Source organism: Quercus robur, chromosome 5 (genome assembly GCF_932294415.1).
Source record: "Quercus robur chromosome 5, dhQueRobu3.1, whole genome shotgun sequence".
In the NCBI taxonomy this organism is placed as follows: domain Eukaryota; kingdom Viridiplantae; phylum Streptophyta; class Magnoliopsida; order Fagales; family Fagaceae; genus Quercus; species Quercus robur.
Genome location: NC_065538.1, coordinates 43797682 through 43815202, shown reverse-complemented (window position 1 = coordinate 43815202; position 17521 = coordinate 43797682). Strand labels below are relative to the sequence as shown.

The 17521-nt window shown below is 32.3% G+C and overlaps 1 protein-coding gene across 7 annotated transcripts in view; it reads right to left on the bottom strand.

Moving 5' to 3' along the window:
* Positions 1-17521, bottom strand: part of LOC126726035 (uncharacterized) — a 282058-nt gene that overhangs the window by 74475 nt on the left and 190062 nt on the right. Inside the window, exons 11-13 of one of the 7 annotated variants that reach the window (XM_050431137.1) lie at positions 15622-15657; positions 15387-15455; positions 12327-12549 (exon numbers count right to left, since the gene is read on the bottom strand). The exons of 5 other annotated variants lie outside the window; for them this stretch is intronic. In XM_050431137.1, coding sequence (XP_050287094.1) covers positions 15400-15455; positions 15622-15657 — 92 coding nt within the window. In that variant the 3' untranslated portion in view covers positions 12327-12549; positions 15387-15399. Of the gene's footprint in view, positions 1-12326; positions 12550-15386; positions 15456-15621; positions 15658-17521 lie in introns of those variants that run through there. One more of the 7 variants, XM_050431133.1, reaches the window with a different exon arrangement.

Below are 17521 nucleotides of genomic sequence, written 5' to 3'. Positions count from 1 at the left end.
ACTTCATTAGAGGCAGAGCAATGCTAAAAGCCTAAAATACAAAAAACGTTTACAATTTTTGTTACAAATTTTTTTTTTTGATACAAATGTTACAATTCGACACGTGGCATATTGGGAAGGTATCACATCTTCCAATTCACATTTTGACACGTGTCAAATTTGGCAAAAGTTATGTATTTTTCCTATCTTGCATTTTCTCCTTGATCTGCCACTTTTGGTCTCTCTCAGCGACACGAAATCAGACATGGAGTACGAAAATACTATTTCTCCAAATTGTCCCAGGAGCCAAACTTCCACGTCACACATAAACAAATAATTTATTTTTTTGCTGAATAATTGTAGTTAGTCTAGTAGTACTGTAGTATGAAAATTGATCATATTTACCCCAAAAAAAATTGGTCATTGAATTTTTTATTGTAGCATCGCTATCATGTGAAAGATGCCAAATAACTTAATTCCTCTAAACTAATCTGTATCACAAATTGATTCTGTAATCATTTTTTGAAGCAATAGATTCCGCAGGGAGAGAAATGAAGGGTTTTTTTTTTTTTTTTTTTTTTTTTTTTTTTTTTTTAAGATGAGAGAAGTGAATTTATAGTAAATAACTATATGTATATGGATGAGGAGGACATCTTATCTTGATTTTGCTTAGAGATATGATTTCGATGACAAATAGAATTTTTTGGTAGTAAAATTTTAAATTTCTTCAATGTAGTTATATTTTTCAGGATAGAATAAAATTAAAGAAGCAGTGAAGGGGGAAAATTAATAAAAGAAACTCATAGACATAATTGATTTATGGCTAGTTTGGATGGAGAGAGAATAAGGAGCAAGTTATCCTTATGAGCTTGAGAGAACCAAATATGATGGAATGAAAAAAAGAAGAAAAAAAGAAGAAGAAGTTAATATTAACAAAACAAAACATAGAATTTTGTTATATGTTTTAAAAAGAGAGAAATAGAACCAAAATTATTCTTGTAAGGAAATATGATAGAAATTTAAAACTATTTAAAAAAAATGATTTAACAAGCTTGGAAATCAAAAAATAGAAAGAAAAAGAAAAGAGAGAGTTGTTGATATCAATAATTAAGTTTTTGTGTTATCGTCTATACAATTGATAAAGCAATCAAGAAAAAGTCGATAAGAATAATTATGTTGTTGTTTTTATTTTTCCGAATTGTTGCAATTTAATGCAACTACTTAGCAAAATTACTATTTTTAAACTCAATTTTTATTATATAACTAGTTGATAACACATGCGATACATCAAATAGTTAACGATTGTTAAATGCCTTCGCTATGTCCAATGCTTGTAAAAATAGATGAAAATTAATATTTATAATATGAAAAAAAGATATACCTATTTTTAAAAAATAATAAAAAATAATCTTTTTTATAAGATTAAACAAATACACATTACTTATATATCTCTATCATGTTTAAAATTTTACGAACCATAGAACAAGAAAACACTAATGAGAAAAGAAAAAAAAATGTCATAAACGTAAATGACAAAATCCCAAGATAGCATGATTATGATTGGAAAACAAACATTAATTATTATTAAAAGGATTTAAAAAAATGAAATTGCTGAATGAAGCAAAAAGCAAATTAGTACTTTGAAAGTTATAGATAAACCAATATATAATAATCTCTCAAAGTTTCACCGCTGGCATCACAATTTTCTTACGCGTGTGTATGTTGTGGAAGCTACCAACAGTGGTGGGTTAGAATTTGAAATCCACCCATTTTGTTTTCTCTGCACCTAATTGGCACAATATTTGGCCATTGTTTTATAAGACTGACACATGAATATGTATATCATTTCTACTTGATTTGCCATATTTGATCACACACACTATCTCTCTCTCTCTCTCTCTCTCAAAGCGAAATGAAATCATACATGCAAAAATCAGAGAAACGTTTTATGAAAAGACTAAAATCACAGTAGACTTGCACACAGAAAGCTAGTCTTAGCTCGATCTCCTTCCTTGCTTTGTATTTCTATATCTCTCAGTTCATTCCAAACACACACACTCTTTCTCACTCTCTCTCTCTTTTTGCCTAATCTAATCTGTCTCGGTATCACTAAAGTATGCAGCCAAATTATACTTTACTAATTAGGTGCAGAGAAAATAAAAAGAGTGGACTTCAAATTCAAACCCACCATTGTTGGTATCGTCCGTACAACACTTACGGAAATTGTGAAGTCAGTGGTGAAACTTTGAGAGATTATTATTTATTGATCTATTTGTAACTCCTGTTACATACATTCAAAATATATTAAATAAAGTTGTAACCATTAACTAAAATAATTAACTATTAATTAAGTTTGTAATCAAATTTTTTCTCAAAAAATAAAAGGCACAAAATTGGATCATTGAGGAGCTTAACCAAGCCCAAACAAAATCCCTAACCGGACAAAATCCTATAACCCTTCGGCACCTTTCACAAAACCAAGGATCCAAAAGTCAAATGAAATTCCTTTCAGCCGAAATCCCCATCATACCCACCATAAAAAATTTGGTGCTTAAATTTGATCATTTTCCCATTATTGATTATTCTCCCTTTGCTAGAAGAAACCAAACTTTAAAATTCAAAGGTGCCTTTAGAGGTGACGATACTTGACACGATTTGTGAATACGATACAAGTTTTTGAGACTTAAAGTTTAGCCTTAAGGGTTTGTGTTGGAATTGAGTCAACTTGTAATTGACATGATAAGAAACATGTCAATTGCAAGTTAATTTGCTTAACCTTCATTTGATTCGATAAGATATGATTATTCATTCGTGACGACACAAAATAATCCATTTTAACATGACTCATTTAACCTGTAAAATAATCATATATTTATTTATTTTAGATTAATCTATTACCTTTTAGATTTTATGTTTTAAGTATTATGTTATTATGAATTTCTAGATTGCATGCTTTATAAGTACTTTGAACATATGTTTTGACCTTTTAAATTTTTTTTCCTTATAGGTATTTTGATGTTATGATTTTGTATGTAATTGGTTGTTTATTTAAATTTAAAAATATATTAATAAGGTCATATAGGTTGAAATGTGTCATGTTTGAAGTGGGTAAAATGAGTTGTATTTGCGCTACATAACTTGTTTAATATTAAGAAGGAATCCTTTTATAAAAGGATCAGAGAAAAATGGATTTGAACTACTTGCACAAATGATTTTTGAAATGAGTAATGTTGTATTTATGTCAACTCAATATGACATGTTTATTAACCATGTCAAGTGAATTGTGTTGTGTCAACACGCATAAAAAACATGTCATGTTTGGGCCAATTTATTTAACCAGATGCCCTTAACTCGACATGGCACAACGCAAATAAGACAAGCCAACATGAATTGCTACCCCTAAGTGCTTTGTGATGGATTTTTTGTTAGGCAGTAACCAGCGCTTTTGCGCTTGTAATTGTGCTCACATAAATAGAGACAAACTTAAAAACCAAAGGTGATAAAAAGTTGGTTTTCAGGGTGGTGATCCGATACAGATTTGATGGATCGAGCTGTCCACGGGTCGGTTCGAGTCGGGTTTGTGCCCAACCCGGAACCGACCCGATCACTTCGGGTCTCCTAAATATGGACCCGTCGCCGACGGCAACGGTTCGGGTGGTCGGACGTCAAAATTTTCCGATCGGTTTCCGGTCGGACTCGGATTGTGAGAATCGCGCCGGACTTTTGCCAAAATCTGCTTATTTTTGTTGGATCTGACCGGATTTCGAAGAGAGCTTGGCTGATCTCAACGAGCTTAGGCCGAACTTGAAGAGATCTTGGCAGATCTCAACGAGATCAGGCCCGATCTCGAAGAGATCCGGCGAGATCTCGAAGAGATCAGGCCAGATATCGACGAGATCTCGCCGGATCTCGACAGATCGGACAAAATCATACCGGCGAACTACTTCAATCGACGGAGAAAGCTTTTCCGATGTGTTTTCCGGTCGGGTCGGTTGAAATCAGTTTTCCATGCTTTAACCCGTCAACCGACCCGCCGGACTCGGATTTTGGGATCGGGGATCCGCCGCCGACCGTCACCGACGTCGGGTCGGCCGGTTCTCGGGCCAGATCGGGCGGGTTGGGCGGGTGGGTCAGGTATCGGGTCTGGTTGGACACCCCTAACGACATGGATGGATTTTAGTTTTTTTAATTTTTTTTTTTTTTTGGTGTGGATTTTAGCGATGTTATTGATGTTGGTGGTAGTCTAGTGTGGGTGGGTTGGACTCGGCGATCCAATGCAAATTTGTGGTGTTGGGTGGCTAGGGTTATGGTGGGGTTGAGTGGTTGGTGTTGTGGTTGTGGCTTTTTTTTGTTGTTGCTATAGTTGTTGGTGTAAAAACATAGATTACTTTATTATGATGGAGTGTAAAATAAAGTATAGAATATAAGGTGTATTTTTAAAGTGATTATACAAAATAAGTAAATTGGATTTTGATAATGTAAAATAACTATTTTTTTTGGAAGAAGCTAATGAGAATGCTATAATACTAAAACCAATATTCATACCATTAAACCAAGCACCATTCATTTTTGTGAAAAGTATCAAACTTTTCTTTGTAGAATGCTGTTGATACGATATTAACAACAACCCTTTTTTTGTAATTTATGCGTCATTTGATCACTTTGTGGGAAATCTAAAATTTTGATTTATAGCTGAAGAAGTGGGGTAAATTTTTTCCAAGTCAACTTCAACACCGTTTTGCTTTCAAGTTTGAACAGTGTTGTTCAATACCATGATTAAGAATTTCTTGAACAAATGGTGTTTGCTCTTATATTGGTTTTCCCTTGAAAGATATCCATTCAACTCTTTCAAGTTCCAACAATATCATCTCATATTTCTATTAAATTAATTAACAATCTAACATAAATTTTATATTAGTTAATGAAGATTTTAACTAAAGTTGTTAATAATTAAATCACAATATAATGTCAAATTAAGAAATTCATAATTCAAAAACTAAATAATTAAGTCTCTCTAATGTTTTTAATTTCGTCAATAAAGTTTAATTCTTCAGCAGAAACAAAAGTCTCTATACAGTATCAACAACATTGTTTTGTTTACCAAAAAAAAAAAACAACATCGTTTTGTTTGGAAGGGGGAGGCTATATAGTATGGTACTATGGTATGGCATGGCATGACTGAAGGGAAAAGTTGAGTAATAAAATGTTTTTATCTTTTAGGAGCATTTTCAAAGAAAATAAAAAACCACTTTATTGCCTAACTTTTCCCCTTCTCCCATGCCATCTCTTCTCACAATTTCCGTACGTGTATGTTGTGGTTGTGGACGCTACAAACGATGGTGCGTTTGAATTTGAAGTCCACTCTTTTTATTTTCTCTGCACCTAATAAAGGCCCTCTAGGCTCTGGCACAATATTCGGCCGTTTTTTATAATATACTGACCCACGAATATGGACATCATTATCTACTTGATTTGCCATTTTTGATCACACACATAGTCTCTCTCGGAGTGGCAAAAGGGATCTTACAGGCCGTTGCCAGAAATCAAAGAAACGTTTTTTGAAAAGACTAAAAGCACAGTAGAGTCTTAGCTCTCCTTCCTTGCTTTGTATTTCTATACATCTTAATCACCATGTCTCAGTCCATTCCAAACACACACACACACACTCTCTCTTTGCCTAATCTGTCTCGGTATTACTAAAGTATGTAATTTTTGCAGCCAAATTATATCAATACTGACTGAATAATATATTTCTCTAATAAGTATAAAATCTCACATAATTATGAAATACTTATATTTAATTGGAGTTTCTTTTTTATTTTCCAGCTTAATAATAGGGACAATTTTAAAGCTCTTTACAACTTATTTGTATCATACTTTTTTTTTTTTTTAATTTTAAATATGTCAATAAATTTATAATCCCGAATTGGGACTACAGATTAAAGGGAAATACTTATGTGCACTATTTTGAGTTCTTCGATCAAATTAAACTATGGGATTGTAGTGATCAAAGGCATCACAAATAATATTATAATTTTTTTTAACATTTAGTAATGACAGATTGAACTTTACTTTAAGTGTTTAATAAGACACAAATAGCCATTTCGTATCACATTTGACTTTATAGGGATTTTTCACTTCAAGTTATTCGTATCATGCAATTTTCTCTACTTATAAAATCTTAAATTTTGGCATTTGCCGAAACTTCTTTCAGCATTAACAATTTTCGACATCCCTCACAGTTTGTATTTAGCATTCATGATTCCAAGGAAAAAGAGCTATGCTTTTAGACTGTACACTTTCTAAATGGCAAAAATAGTTAAGTGAATGGTGAGGAAATTATATAAGACAATGTTATATATGTACGTTCAATTTACCTTTACAAATAGAAAATTGCCACAGATGTAAGTTTCTTTAAAAAGAGGTTTGTATGTACCAACAGTTCTCTATACGAATTCCATAACCTGCTTTTTAAGATTAAAAAAATTTCTTAGAGTTGTGGAAAAAAATTAATTCCTAATTTTCTTGGTTTTTTTAGGGCACGTACAGATCATTTCAACGTTGAGCAGACCAATACAAAACCCTATAGGCCAATAACATGATTAATACAAATCAATAATAAAAACAAGACAGAATACTGAAAAATATATTGTAAGATATGTCCATTTTTACTAAATGTACCATTTTCTTTTAGCTTTATAGGAAGGACTTATAGAATTTTTTTTGCTTCGTTTTTTCTTTTTGAGCAAAAGTTTAGTGAGAGAGGACTTGGCGTGCATTTGGTTGTTGTTGTACACGCATGTACCATTCTCCCTCTTACAAATACCCTTCTCTTCTTTCTTTTTTGCCTAAACAGAAAGCTCATTCCTCTCTCTTTCTCAAGCTCTTTCTTCTCCTTCTCTCTCACAGTCCCGTCAATCAATCGAACTCTCTCCTCTCTCTCAGTCATTTCAGAAGATGACTCACTGGGGACCAAAACTAGCAGCTGCTCTATATATATTGAGGAAAGGTGATTTCTAACCTAATCATATTTTCTTCTTTATAAATCTGTCTTTTGTCTTTCTTTCTCTCTTTCACTCTCATTTCAATAGTATTCTGTCTACGTCCTTACTCTACTCTTTTTATTTTCTATTTTAGATGGATGCCGATCGAACCTGAAGAAGGTTCTCTATGGTGACAAAACACATGGTATATTAAACTTTAAGTTGTTGTTGTTGTTGTTGTTGTTCTTCTTCTTCTTCTTCTTCTTTTGTTATATTTTGTTAAGAATGTTTGCTGAAATATCTCTTTTTGTGTTTTTGTTTTTGTTTTTGGGTTTAAGAATGCTTAGTTGAAAGAATCGGAAGAAAAGCTAAGTTGTTCGGGGAAAAGCTTAACGTTGAGGGAGCTCCCACACAATGCTCACCGCAAGAAGAAAATTGTTCGAAGAAGCAAGAAACTCAGACTCAGAGCACAGGAAATGGTGCCAAAGAAAGTCGGGAAGGTATTTTTTTTGTTTGTTTGTTAAGCATGTTTGTGTTTAGCTGATTTATATGTCATTAACTTGGTTTTTGTGTGTTAAATTTGCTAGGTGTGGAGGGAGCTCCCCCACAAAGCTCACCACAAGAAGAAAATGGTTCGAAAAAGCTAGAAACTCAGCCTCAGAGCACACCACACAAGGGAAATGTTGCCAGAGAAAATCGGGAAGGTATTTTTTTTTTCTCTAAAATATGTTTGTGTTTAGCTGATTTTATGTCATTAACTTGCTTTTTGTGTGTTAAATTTGCTAGGTGTTGAGGGAGCTCCCCCACAATGCTCACCACAAGAAGAAAATGGTTCGAAGAAGCGGCAAGGTATTTTTATTTTTATTTTTTTCTTCTGTAAAATATGCTTGTGTTTAGCTGATTTTGTATGCCATTAACTTGCTTTTTGTAGGTGCTCAAGGAGGGGCACTACTAAACAACCTAACAGCCATTACCGTGGGTCAAACTGTGCTGGACATGGGACTGAAAGGAGTTGGCCAAGCTATAAGCATTCATGATAAGTCTTTGGAGGAGGCTGCCAAGACCGTATGGGATTCCGTGACAGGATTGGATGCGGCTAAATTAATATCAATGGCAAATACAACTGCTAAAGTAACCGAAGTGACATGTGCGGAGGTGAAGGGAGTGAAGGAAGCATTAGACGAATTGATAGAGGTAAAAAACGATCTGAGGAAGGAATTGATGGAGGTTAAAAACGACCTGAGGGAAGCGAGAAACGAGTTGATGGGGGTGAAAAATGATGTGAAGGAAGTGAAAGCTCTTGTTGGTCCTCCCAAACCACCAAGCTCCGGCGGTGGCGGTGGCGGTGACGGTGGCAGTGGCAGTGGCGGTGGCAGTGGCAGTGGCAGTGACGGTGATGATGAAGATGGCGGTGATGGTAATGGTTGGGATTAGGGTTTGGATTAGGTTTGTTTTTTTTATAAGGTATAGGAGTAATTTAAAGGTTTTTTAGTTTAATGTTTTTGGAGCAAAACTTGTTTGCTGAAATATGATAACTTTCTTTTGTAATTATTATTATTATTATTTTTTTTAAGTGGTAAGATTAATATCCAATGGTCGGCCCTATTACTCAAAATCGTTTAACTAATCCTTAATTCTGCTTCTTCATTTGTGTGTTTGCCTCAAATTAGCTTTAACCTAATTTTGTTCCTCCTATGCCTAGAAGTGTATGGCTTACTATTCACTTATTTAGGAAAATAATCATAAATAAAAGGTATGTATATCAATCATTAATTGATTTTGATACCTAGGTTTCAATCTTTTTTGTTTCAAACCCAACTTTGTTACCGAAAACATTCATTTCACGGCTCATTATAAGCTACTTAATGACTTGTATATTTTATTCAACTGAATACATCCAAAAATATATGTTAATCCCATTGTATGTGTGTGTGTTTTGTTTCAAACCCAACTTTGTTACCGAGACATTCATTTCATGGTCCTTTATGAGCTACTTTTTAATGACTTGTATATTTATTCAACTAAATACATCTAAAAATATATGTTTAATCCTTTTTTAAGAACTCGCAACTTTTATTTTATTTTATTAAAAAAAAAAACTTTTTTCAGAACTCAACTTTTTATCACCTTCGGTTTTTAAGTTTGTCTTTATTTATATGAACACAATAACAAGTGCAAAAGGGCTTGCCTAACAAAAAATCCATCACAAAGCACCTAGGGGTTGCGATTCATGTTGGCTTGTCTTATTTGCATTGTGTTATGTTGAGATAAGGGCATCTAGTTAAATAAATTGGCACAAACATGACATGTTTATTAAAATCAATTGACATGGTTAATAAACATCTCGTGTTGAGTTGACACAAATACAACATTACTTATTTTAAAAATCATTCTTGCAAGCGGTTCAAATCCATTTTTCTCTGATCCTTTTATAAAAGGATTCATTTTTAATATTAAACAAGCTATGTAACCCAATTACAACTCATTTTACCCACTTCAAACATGACACATTTCAACCTATATGACCTTATTAATATTTTTTTAAAATTTAAATAAACAACTAATTACATACAAAATAATAACATCAAAATACCTATAAAGAAAAAAAAAATTTAAAAGGTCAAAATATAACATCAAAGTACTTATAAAGCATGCAATCTAGAAGTTCATAATAACATCAAATACTTAAAACATACAATCTAAAAGGTAATAGATTAATCTAAAATAAAATAAATATATGATTATTCTATAGGTTAAATGAGTCATGTTAAAATAGGTTATTTTGTGTCGACACAAATGAATAATCATATCTTATTGTATCAAATGCATGTTAAGCAAATTAACTTGCAATTGACATGTTTTTTATCATGTCGGACACAACCCCTTAAGGCTAAACTTTAACTCTCAAAAACTTGTATCGTATTCATGAATCATGTCAAAAATATTGTCACCTCTAAAGACACCTTTGAACTTTGAAATTTGGTTTCTTCCATATTTGATGGGAAAATGGTTTCATTAAGAGGCAGTTGAAAAGAGCCAAATGCCAGTCTTAACAATCACTACACGGTTGATATAACATTATTTGATCTCAATGTAAAAGAATTTTCTTCATTTGAAATAAATTTATTTTGATTGTTCTAATTAAACATTACAAATGCAAAAGTGTATCAAGTATCACATCACTTAAAATTTCAAATGGGGTGATACTTTGTACTCTTTCAAATCAATTAATAATTTATTAGTAGTAAAATAGACTCCTCATATTTAGAATGAAATAAAAATACAATCATTTTTCTTAGGTTGATTTGATGAGTTATTTTTGTTTATTTTCAACAGTGTTTTTTTTTTTTTTTTTTTTTTTTTGATGAATTGAAATTTGTATTTAACAAAAAGAAAATTATAAGGAAACAAAATAGACAGTTTCACTTTCTACGTAACCATACAGTATATACACTACGAGGGCGACAACCCAGTCCAAAAGAACCAAACCAATCTTGATTCTTAGAGCATTTAGCTAATTAATAAAAAAACTTAAACATGTGAAAAATATGCCACATATACAATGTTTCACATCTTCTTCTTCTTCTTCCTCTTCACAATATTTCACATCTAGTGTATGTTTGGATAGCACGTTTAAGTGCTGCGTCTGCATTTTCTCTTTCTTTCTTTTTTCAGCCGCAACTGTTGACCGGTTTTTGTGAACAGTGTATAAATACACAGTTTACAGGTCCCACAAACTCTACTTTTTATCAACTTTTTCATTAAAAATAAGTTCCACGGTACTATTTACATATTTAAAAATTATTTTGCTACAATGTTTTCAGTTTTCAATTTTCAATTTCAACAAAATAAGTTCTATCCAAACAGGCCTCTAGTTTAATGAATGGAGAGCCGTGCAATTATCGATCGAGAGTTGAAGATTAAAAATTTTTAAAATTATAAATAATCTCAACTTTTGAATCATAAAAAATAAAATAAAAATTAACCTTAATCATATATCATATTAAAAGAAGAGCGTATCTGATCATATTACAAGCTACAAGTAAAAGTAATCATTTTGAACTAGTTTGGATTTCGTGCATTCGTTGACGTTAAAAGGGAAGCAACAGAAAAGACAACCAAAGAAAAAAATAAAATGGGCGTTTTGCCATATAGGGTGTACGGAAGCCGAGGGTTGGGCTATTTTAGTACAAGTTCAGTCCAGTAGAGCCGCATCAACAGACTACAGACTTCTGCGATTGTGAGTGGTTCTCTTCTCAATAAAAATTAAAAATATGCAATGCAAATTTTTTTCCGCACTAAACACCTGCGTTTTTATTTTATTTTATCGTTTACTAAAGAAAATGACTATTGTAGTTGACGGTCATGAAATAATATGTAGGAATTAGGATAGGATATTCAATGCGGTTCAGACAAAACGATAGAAATTGTTTTTTTTAGCGCCCAATATCCGAATCAATAAAGATATATTAGGATCACAAAAGAAATTTGCCTTATATAATTTAACTAATTAATAACACTTGTAGCATTTCCATCATAACCTTTAAAAATTTTAACATTTAGCGTCTCAAAAATTACTTTATCAATTTTAACAATTTATTTTACAATACACATAACATCAAAAGTTCTATTTTTTTACCATTTCATTTAAGATAATATAAACTACTCATTAAAATAATAAAAAAACAACTACACAAACCACATTTTTCACCACAAGCATTAAAATAATAATATTTTTCTTAATATTGAAGCTATAGTGCACTTTTGAAGATAAAAGCTCACTGTAGCTCAGTTGCTATTTTTTTAAAGTTTAGCATGTTTGTTGTAACTTGCTTTTTGGTGCTTTTTACAAATTTTATGTTAAAATTTAGCATTTATAACATTTAGCATTTTTAATGAGAATGGTCGCATTGAGAATGGAAACCAACTACAATATGCAATTTTATTTTATTATTATTTTTTTAATGACTGTCTGATGTGATAAGCAAATTAGAGTGTTGTGAATTTGTTGCTGTGACCCTAGAAAAACTCATACCAACCCACAAAGATATCCCAAATCAAATTAATTGATACATCAAGCACGTTAACAAATAAATGGCGCGATAGTCCAAACAAAGTTAGGACTTGCAAAACCATTTAAAGCCCCAAAAAATCACTGGCACCATACTCTTTGTAACATATATATATATATATATATATATATATATATATAAAAGAAGCATGCTTAATAAAGCATGCTTTTCGGCTTTTTGAGTGGTAAAATAACCTGTTTGCTCAAATACCATCATCAATGTAAACGCCCTAATTCTAACTATTGTAATTTTGTAAGTTAAACAGCGAAGTGCAAGACTAAACATTTATAAATACGTTCAAGCAAATTTTTTACCAAAAAAGTAACTGAAGATGAAGCATTGTTCTAACTAGATAATTGCTTACAAAATCTCTAAGCAATGGCATAATTTATAGATTTCAATCTTCTGCTAAAATTCATGTAGTGAACAACAGTACCACAGTTAAAAGGCTATTTGAATTGGGGACAATTGTACTCGCGGTATCTCTCACAATCATCATAACCTTTGCTAATGCACTGCATGATTGAAAAGAGAAAAACAATTGTTATAAACTTGAACAATCTCATGAATATGTAACACTAACTTGTTTGGTACAAAAGCAATGGTAACTGTTTCTTTTTTCTTTTCTTTTCTTTTTTTTTTTCTTTTTTTTTTTTTTGAGAAGAAACTAATAACTTTTTGATAGATGTCTCAGTAGCAACCATCCCAATATGCAATCTTAGGGGATAGCATATAATTACTCTAGACTATATACCATTCCAAATCTCACTTCAAGGAAAAAAGAAAACGCAAATTCTAATTTGCAACTCACATTGCTTCTAGTTTCTTAGTTTTATTTAGTCATATTAAAAATAATGTTTTTAACCCTAAAAATGTAAGTACCACACCTTATATGTCTCTAATTCTAGGTTTTCTTTTTTGTAATTTATGAAGTCTTGTAGCATAGTGTCGATTTTTTTTCATTATGTATAAAAAGAAGGCAATGATAAAAGCACACAACAGATTTCCCAAATTCATTACAATTATAGTTCTCAATTGCAAGATTGAATATTGTTCTTTATAAGGAAACAAACCAAACGAACTTGAAGATGACAAAAACAACAAAACATCATCCATTAGTTGATCAAGATTCATCAATCACACATAAAAAAAGATCCCCACATGACATAAGGGAGAGTCCCAATAATCCACGTATAATAATCATAAGCAAACGAGTTTTGGTTCATCTTTCTAGCAAACAAATTAAAGATTTACCTTTCACTTAAAGCAAAATATAAAGAATATATAGGGTCAATTCCGACTTGAAGTTGTGATTTTTTTTTTGATAGGAACTTCAAGTCACAAATTAAATTAAAATTTGATATATAATAATAACATACATTTCATTAGCTCATGAGCGTCACATATATTACCCTTTCTCATTAGCAACTGAAGAAGAGGATGCAATTGACATATAAATATGGAATTCAGAGATACATCATTTCAACTTAAGTCCAAATAGACTTAAGGAGCATAGTCCAAGAGGTATTCCATCAAGATCTTTTACCATAAAATTGCTCAAAAAAAAAATCACATTTATTGAATACTATAGTGCAATAAGAACACACATTTTAAAGGAAAAACATATCAAATATGCAACTTAGTTAAAGGGTGACATCACCTACCCCCTTCTCTTTCACACCTTATATTTATATATATAGCATAGTTTTTTTTTGGAAAAATATATATAGCATAGTTAGCCACTCAATACATTAGTTTCTATCATTCTTTTAGCCCCCATGATGCCAAATTTTCATCTTTTCAACACGAGATGAAAATATGATGTGTAACTGGCATTACCTACTCCCCCCCTCCCTCTCCTTACGCTCTCTCTCCACATGAATTTTTTTTTCTGTTCTCTTCCGAACCCATAACTTCTTCTCCTTCTTCTTCTCTCTCCATCTCTTAACCAAAAAAAAAAAAAGCTTCTTGGTACTTTTACACACATTTGCAAAGATATTTATTATATGTTAAGCCGTTTGAAAATTTTGCGTGCGTGTGTGAAGATAGCCCTTTTAGCCCTTGTAACCCCAAAATTTCATAATTCTGCATTGATTTTAACACAAGATGATGTAGCCAGATTTGAAAAGTTGCCTACATATGTTCATTTAATGGCAAGGATTTGAAAAAGTATTTATCAACTAAACAAGCTAATCTAGACATCAGATTATTTATCAACTGAACATGTTAATGCAAGATAGATAAAATGCTGCAAGAAATTGAGAATAGTGCTAGCATGAAATTCCTGATAGGTATATAAGGCCAAAGTTTATCCCTACCCAATTGGCAAGCATTGCACCCAGATACTCCTCTTACAAAGGTTGGCACTTCTCTCTCTATTTCTATTTTTTTTTTTTTTTTTTTTTTTGATATATTACACATGCATCCAATGAATCTTAAACTCTTGATCCCACCTTTATCTTATACAAGCAAAGGAGATGCTACTTGAGATAGACCAAACTCTTGGCAGACTGTCGTTAATGTTACTACTCAAACAACCCTAATCAAAACCTAAATGCCCCCCCATATATTCCTTGTCAAATAGTCATCAAAATTCAAATTTTACGAACTCCATTTCATTCTACAAAGCCTAACCCCTAATTTCTTCAATTTATAAAATTGACTGGGGACCATGCCTCATGCGGAAATTACTGGTTTAGATCTCCCCTTCCCCCTTCCATTGGGGCTAAAAGTAAAAAACCTTATAAAAAAATTCCTCAGTTTCTTCTACAACATTAAAACCTAAATCCACAAGGAAAAGAATTTCTCCAATCTGTCCTCCGATCCTATATTTTAGCCAAATCAATACCCATACTATATACCACCCGTCAGGTTGCAGCCTAGTGGTTGGAGGCTTGGGATGAGCTATAAACCCAAACATCGTAGATTCAATCCCATTAATAGTTCCTCTAGATACACGGTTTTGGAGGGCAGGGTTGTGTATCCTTGGTTTACTCCCTAGGGATGGGTCCAAAGAGCCCTGCCTTGGTGAGGTTCCACGCCATCCAAAAATACCCAAACTATACCATTGTTATTATTTACAATTAATAATGAAGCAAAGAAGAGAAATAAATAATTCATTTGGTGTCCAACATTGACACTGCTGTCAACTCGATTCTTTATTCATCGGATTTAAAATGGAAACAAAAAAAAAAATTATCAGAAAACTCAATAGACAGGAATTTTATAATAGGACTACGATTAAGAATTAATTTAAACCACACCTTTCAAGCCATAAACTATGAATTCCTTATAACTCAGTTATATCATAGAAACAGAATATTTAGAAGTTTCTTAAATAAACACAGTTTACCTCTTTGTATGACTTATAAATTATCCTGCACATCGGCAAGACCTTGATCATTGAAAGATTTCTCCCACCCTGAAATAAAAGGTAAGACCCAGCACGCCCCCATCCACATATGCAACAAAAACATTTTAAAATGAAAATAAAAATGCATAAATGAGAATTAAACATTAAGATAGAAGATTTGACAGCTTCAATTGGAGAAAGAAACAAACACCAGCATTAAAAAGGCCAGACTTACCCTTCCGTAATTCAGCCAAGGGTTGATGTTTTGGGTCTGCAGAAATGATGCATGAGAAAAGATAAGTTGAACCGTAGATAACTAAACTAAGACAGCTATATAAAGATCAAATGGTAACGCATTAGGTGTTTTCTGCATCAAATAAATATCAATGAATAACTGTTTTGCTAAGTAGATATCAGTGAAAAACCAGACCATGAGAAATTCCAATGGCTAGAGCTTGTTGGCTGTTAATATGTGACAATGAAGAATTGAATTATATTGGGCTAATTTACATAAACTAAACTACACAGCTCATTCTTAAAATTAATAAACCATGATTGAACAAAAAATTAAGAATTGAATTAAGCTTTCATTTGGCTTGTGCTAGACAATAACAAAAATTCTAGTGGAACGTCTTTAGAATCCATAAAATGATAATTCACCAGGAATGATTCATTTATCAACTTCAAGCTCTATCCTTAAACTAAGTTGAGTGTCCACAAATTGTTGTAGGAAGAAGGCAGAAAGAAAAAAAATATTTTAATTTAGAATTTATTTGTTTTTAGAGCCAATTGTATACTTATTTTCAGTATTAGTAGTCAATTATGTTTATTAATATTTTTATTTAATTTCATAGAGTTAGGGGTATTAAGGAAATTTAATAATTGGGATTTTTGTGTCATTTAGAGTTAGGTTTTCAATTAGAATTAGAGTATCCTACTCTCAGCTTGGTTTTTAAATACCTCTCCATCCATAGCTAACCGCCCTATAGCAAGCTCTGTCCCTAAACTAAGTTGAGTGCCCACATCTTGTAGAAGGAAGAAGGCACTCAAAGGAAGTTACAATCTTATTAATGTATTGATGTGGAAAAAAGAAAAGAAAAAATATTTTAATTTATAATTTATTTGCTTTTAGAGTCAATTGTATAGTTATTTTCAGTATTTAGTAGTTAATTGTGCTTATTAATATTTTTATTTCATTTCATAGAGTTAGGAGTATTTTGGTAATTTAATAATTGGAATTTCAGGGTCATTTAGAATTAGGTTTTCAATTAGAATTAGAGTATCCTATTCTCAACTTCGTTTATAAATGCCTCTCCATCCAAATCTAATTGCCCTATAGTGTTACTTCTACAATGCGAGTTCATGAAGCGATTGGAAAAACTTGGTATATTTATCCCCTTCCTTTAGCCAAAGCATCGGAGACTTTTGCCTCTAGCTTATTTCCTCAAACAACAAGTTTTCTCAAGTTCTGCGATGGCCAATTTCCATTGCATCTTTTCATGATCAGTCTATCCTACTTGATCACATCCAATGACTATATGCAAGCTAGCAACGTGTTTTTCCTTCTTGTTACATTTCCAAACTCCGTTTCATTCCACCTTTGCAAATCTAACTTTAGAGTCTTCAACTTATAGGGCAAAACAAAGCTAGGCGAGCCTTAAAAATGATAAGATTCCCACAACCCCCTCATCCTATCAATAAATCCTTCAGCTTTTACCCACATGTTTTCAAATCTAACAGGCTCCAACCCCATTGCAAAACCTACACTCCAGAAGAATAGGAAAATAGTTACATAGTAACTATGGAAGATGCCTCAGAACTATTTTTAGTTGGACTTCGAAAATTATGGATGTCTTGCGCCGTAAAAACTTTAAGACTTTATGGGCTTGGGAAATAGTTAGATCTTTAGATCATATGGTTAGATATATCTAACCAAGACTGTGGAATCTGCTGTGAAGGAAGTCAATGCATGACTCTTTGGTGCCAACACCACCAATCCTTTGATCACCTGAGTCCTATCCACTCGCACGGCTCTCTACCTTCCGGTATTATCATTGAACCTTTGTTTCTTGTATCGCTGATTCTCCATACTCCATCACCACAATATACCACCCCGAGAATTTCTATTATTTTGA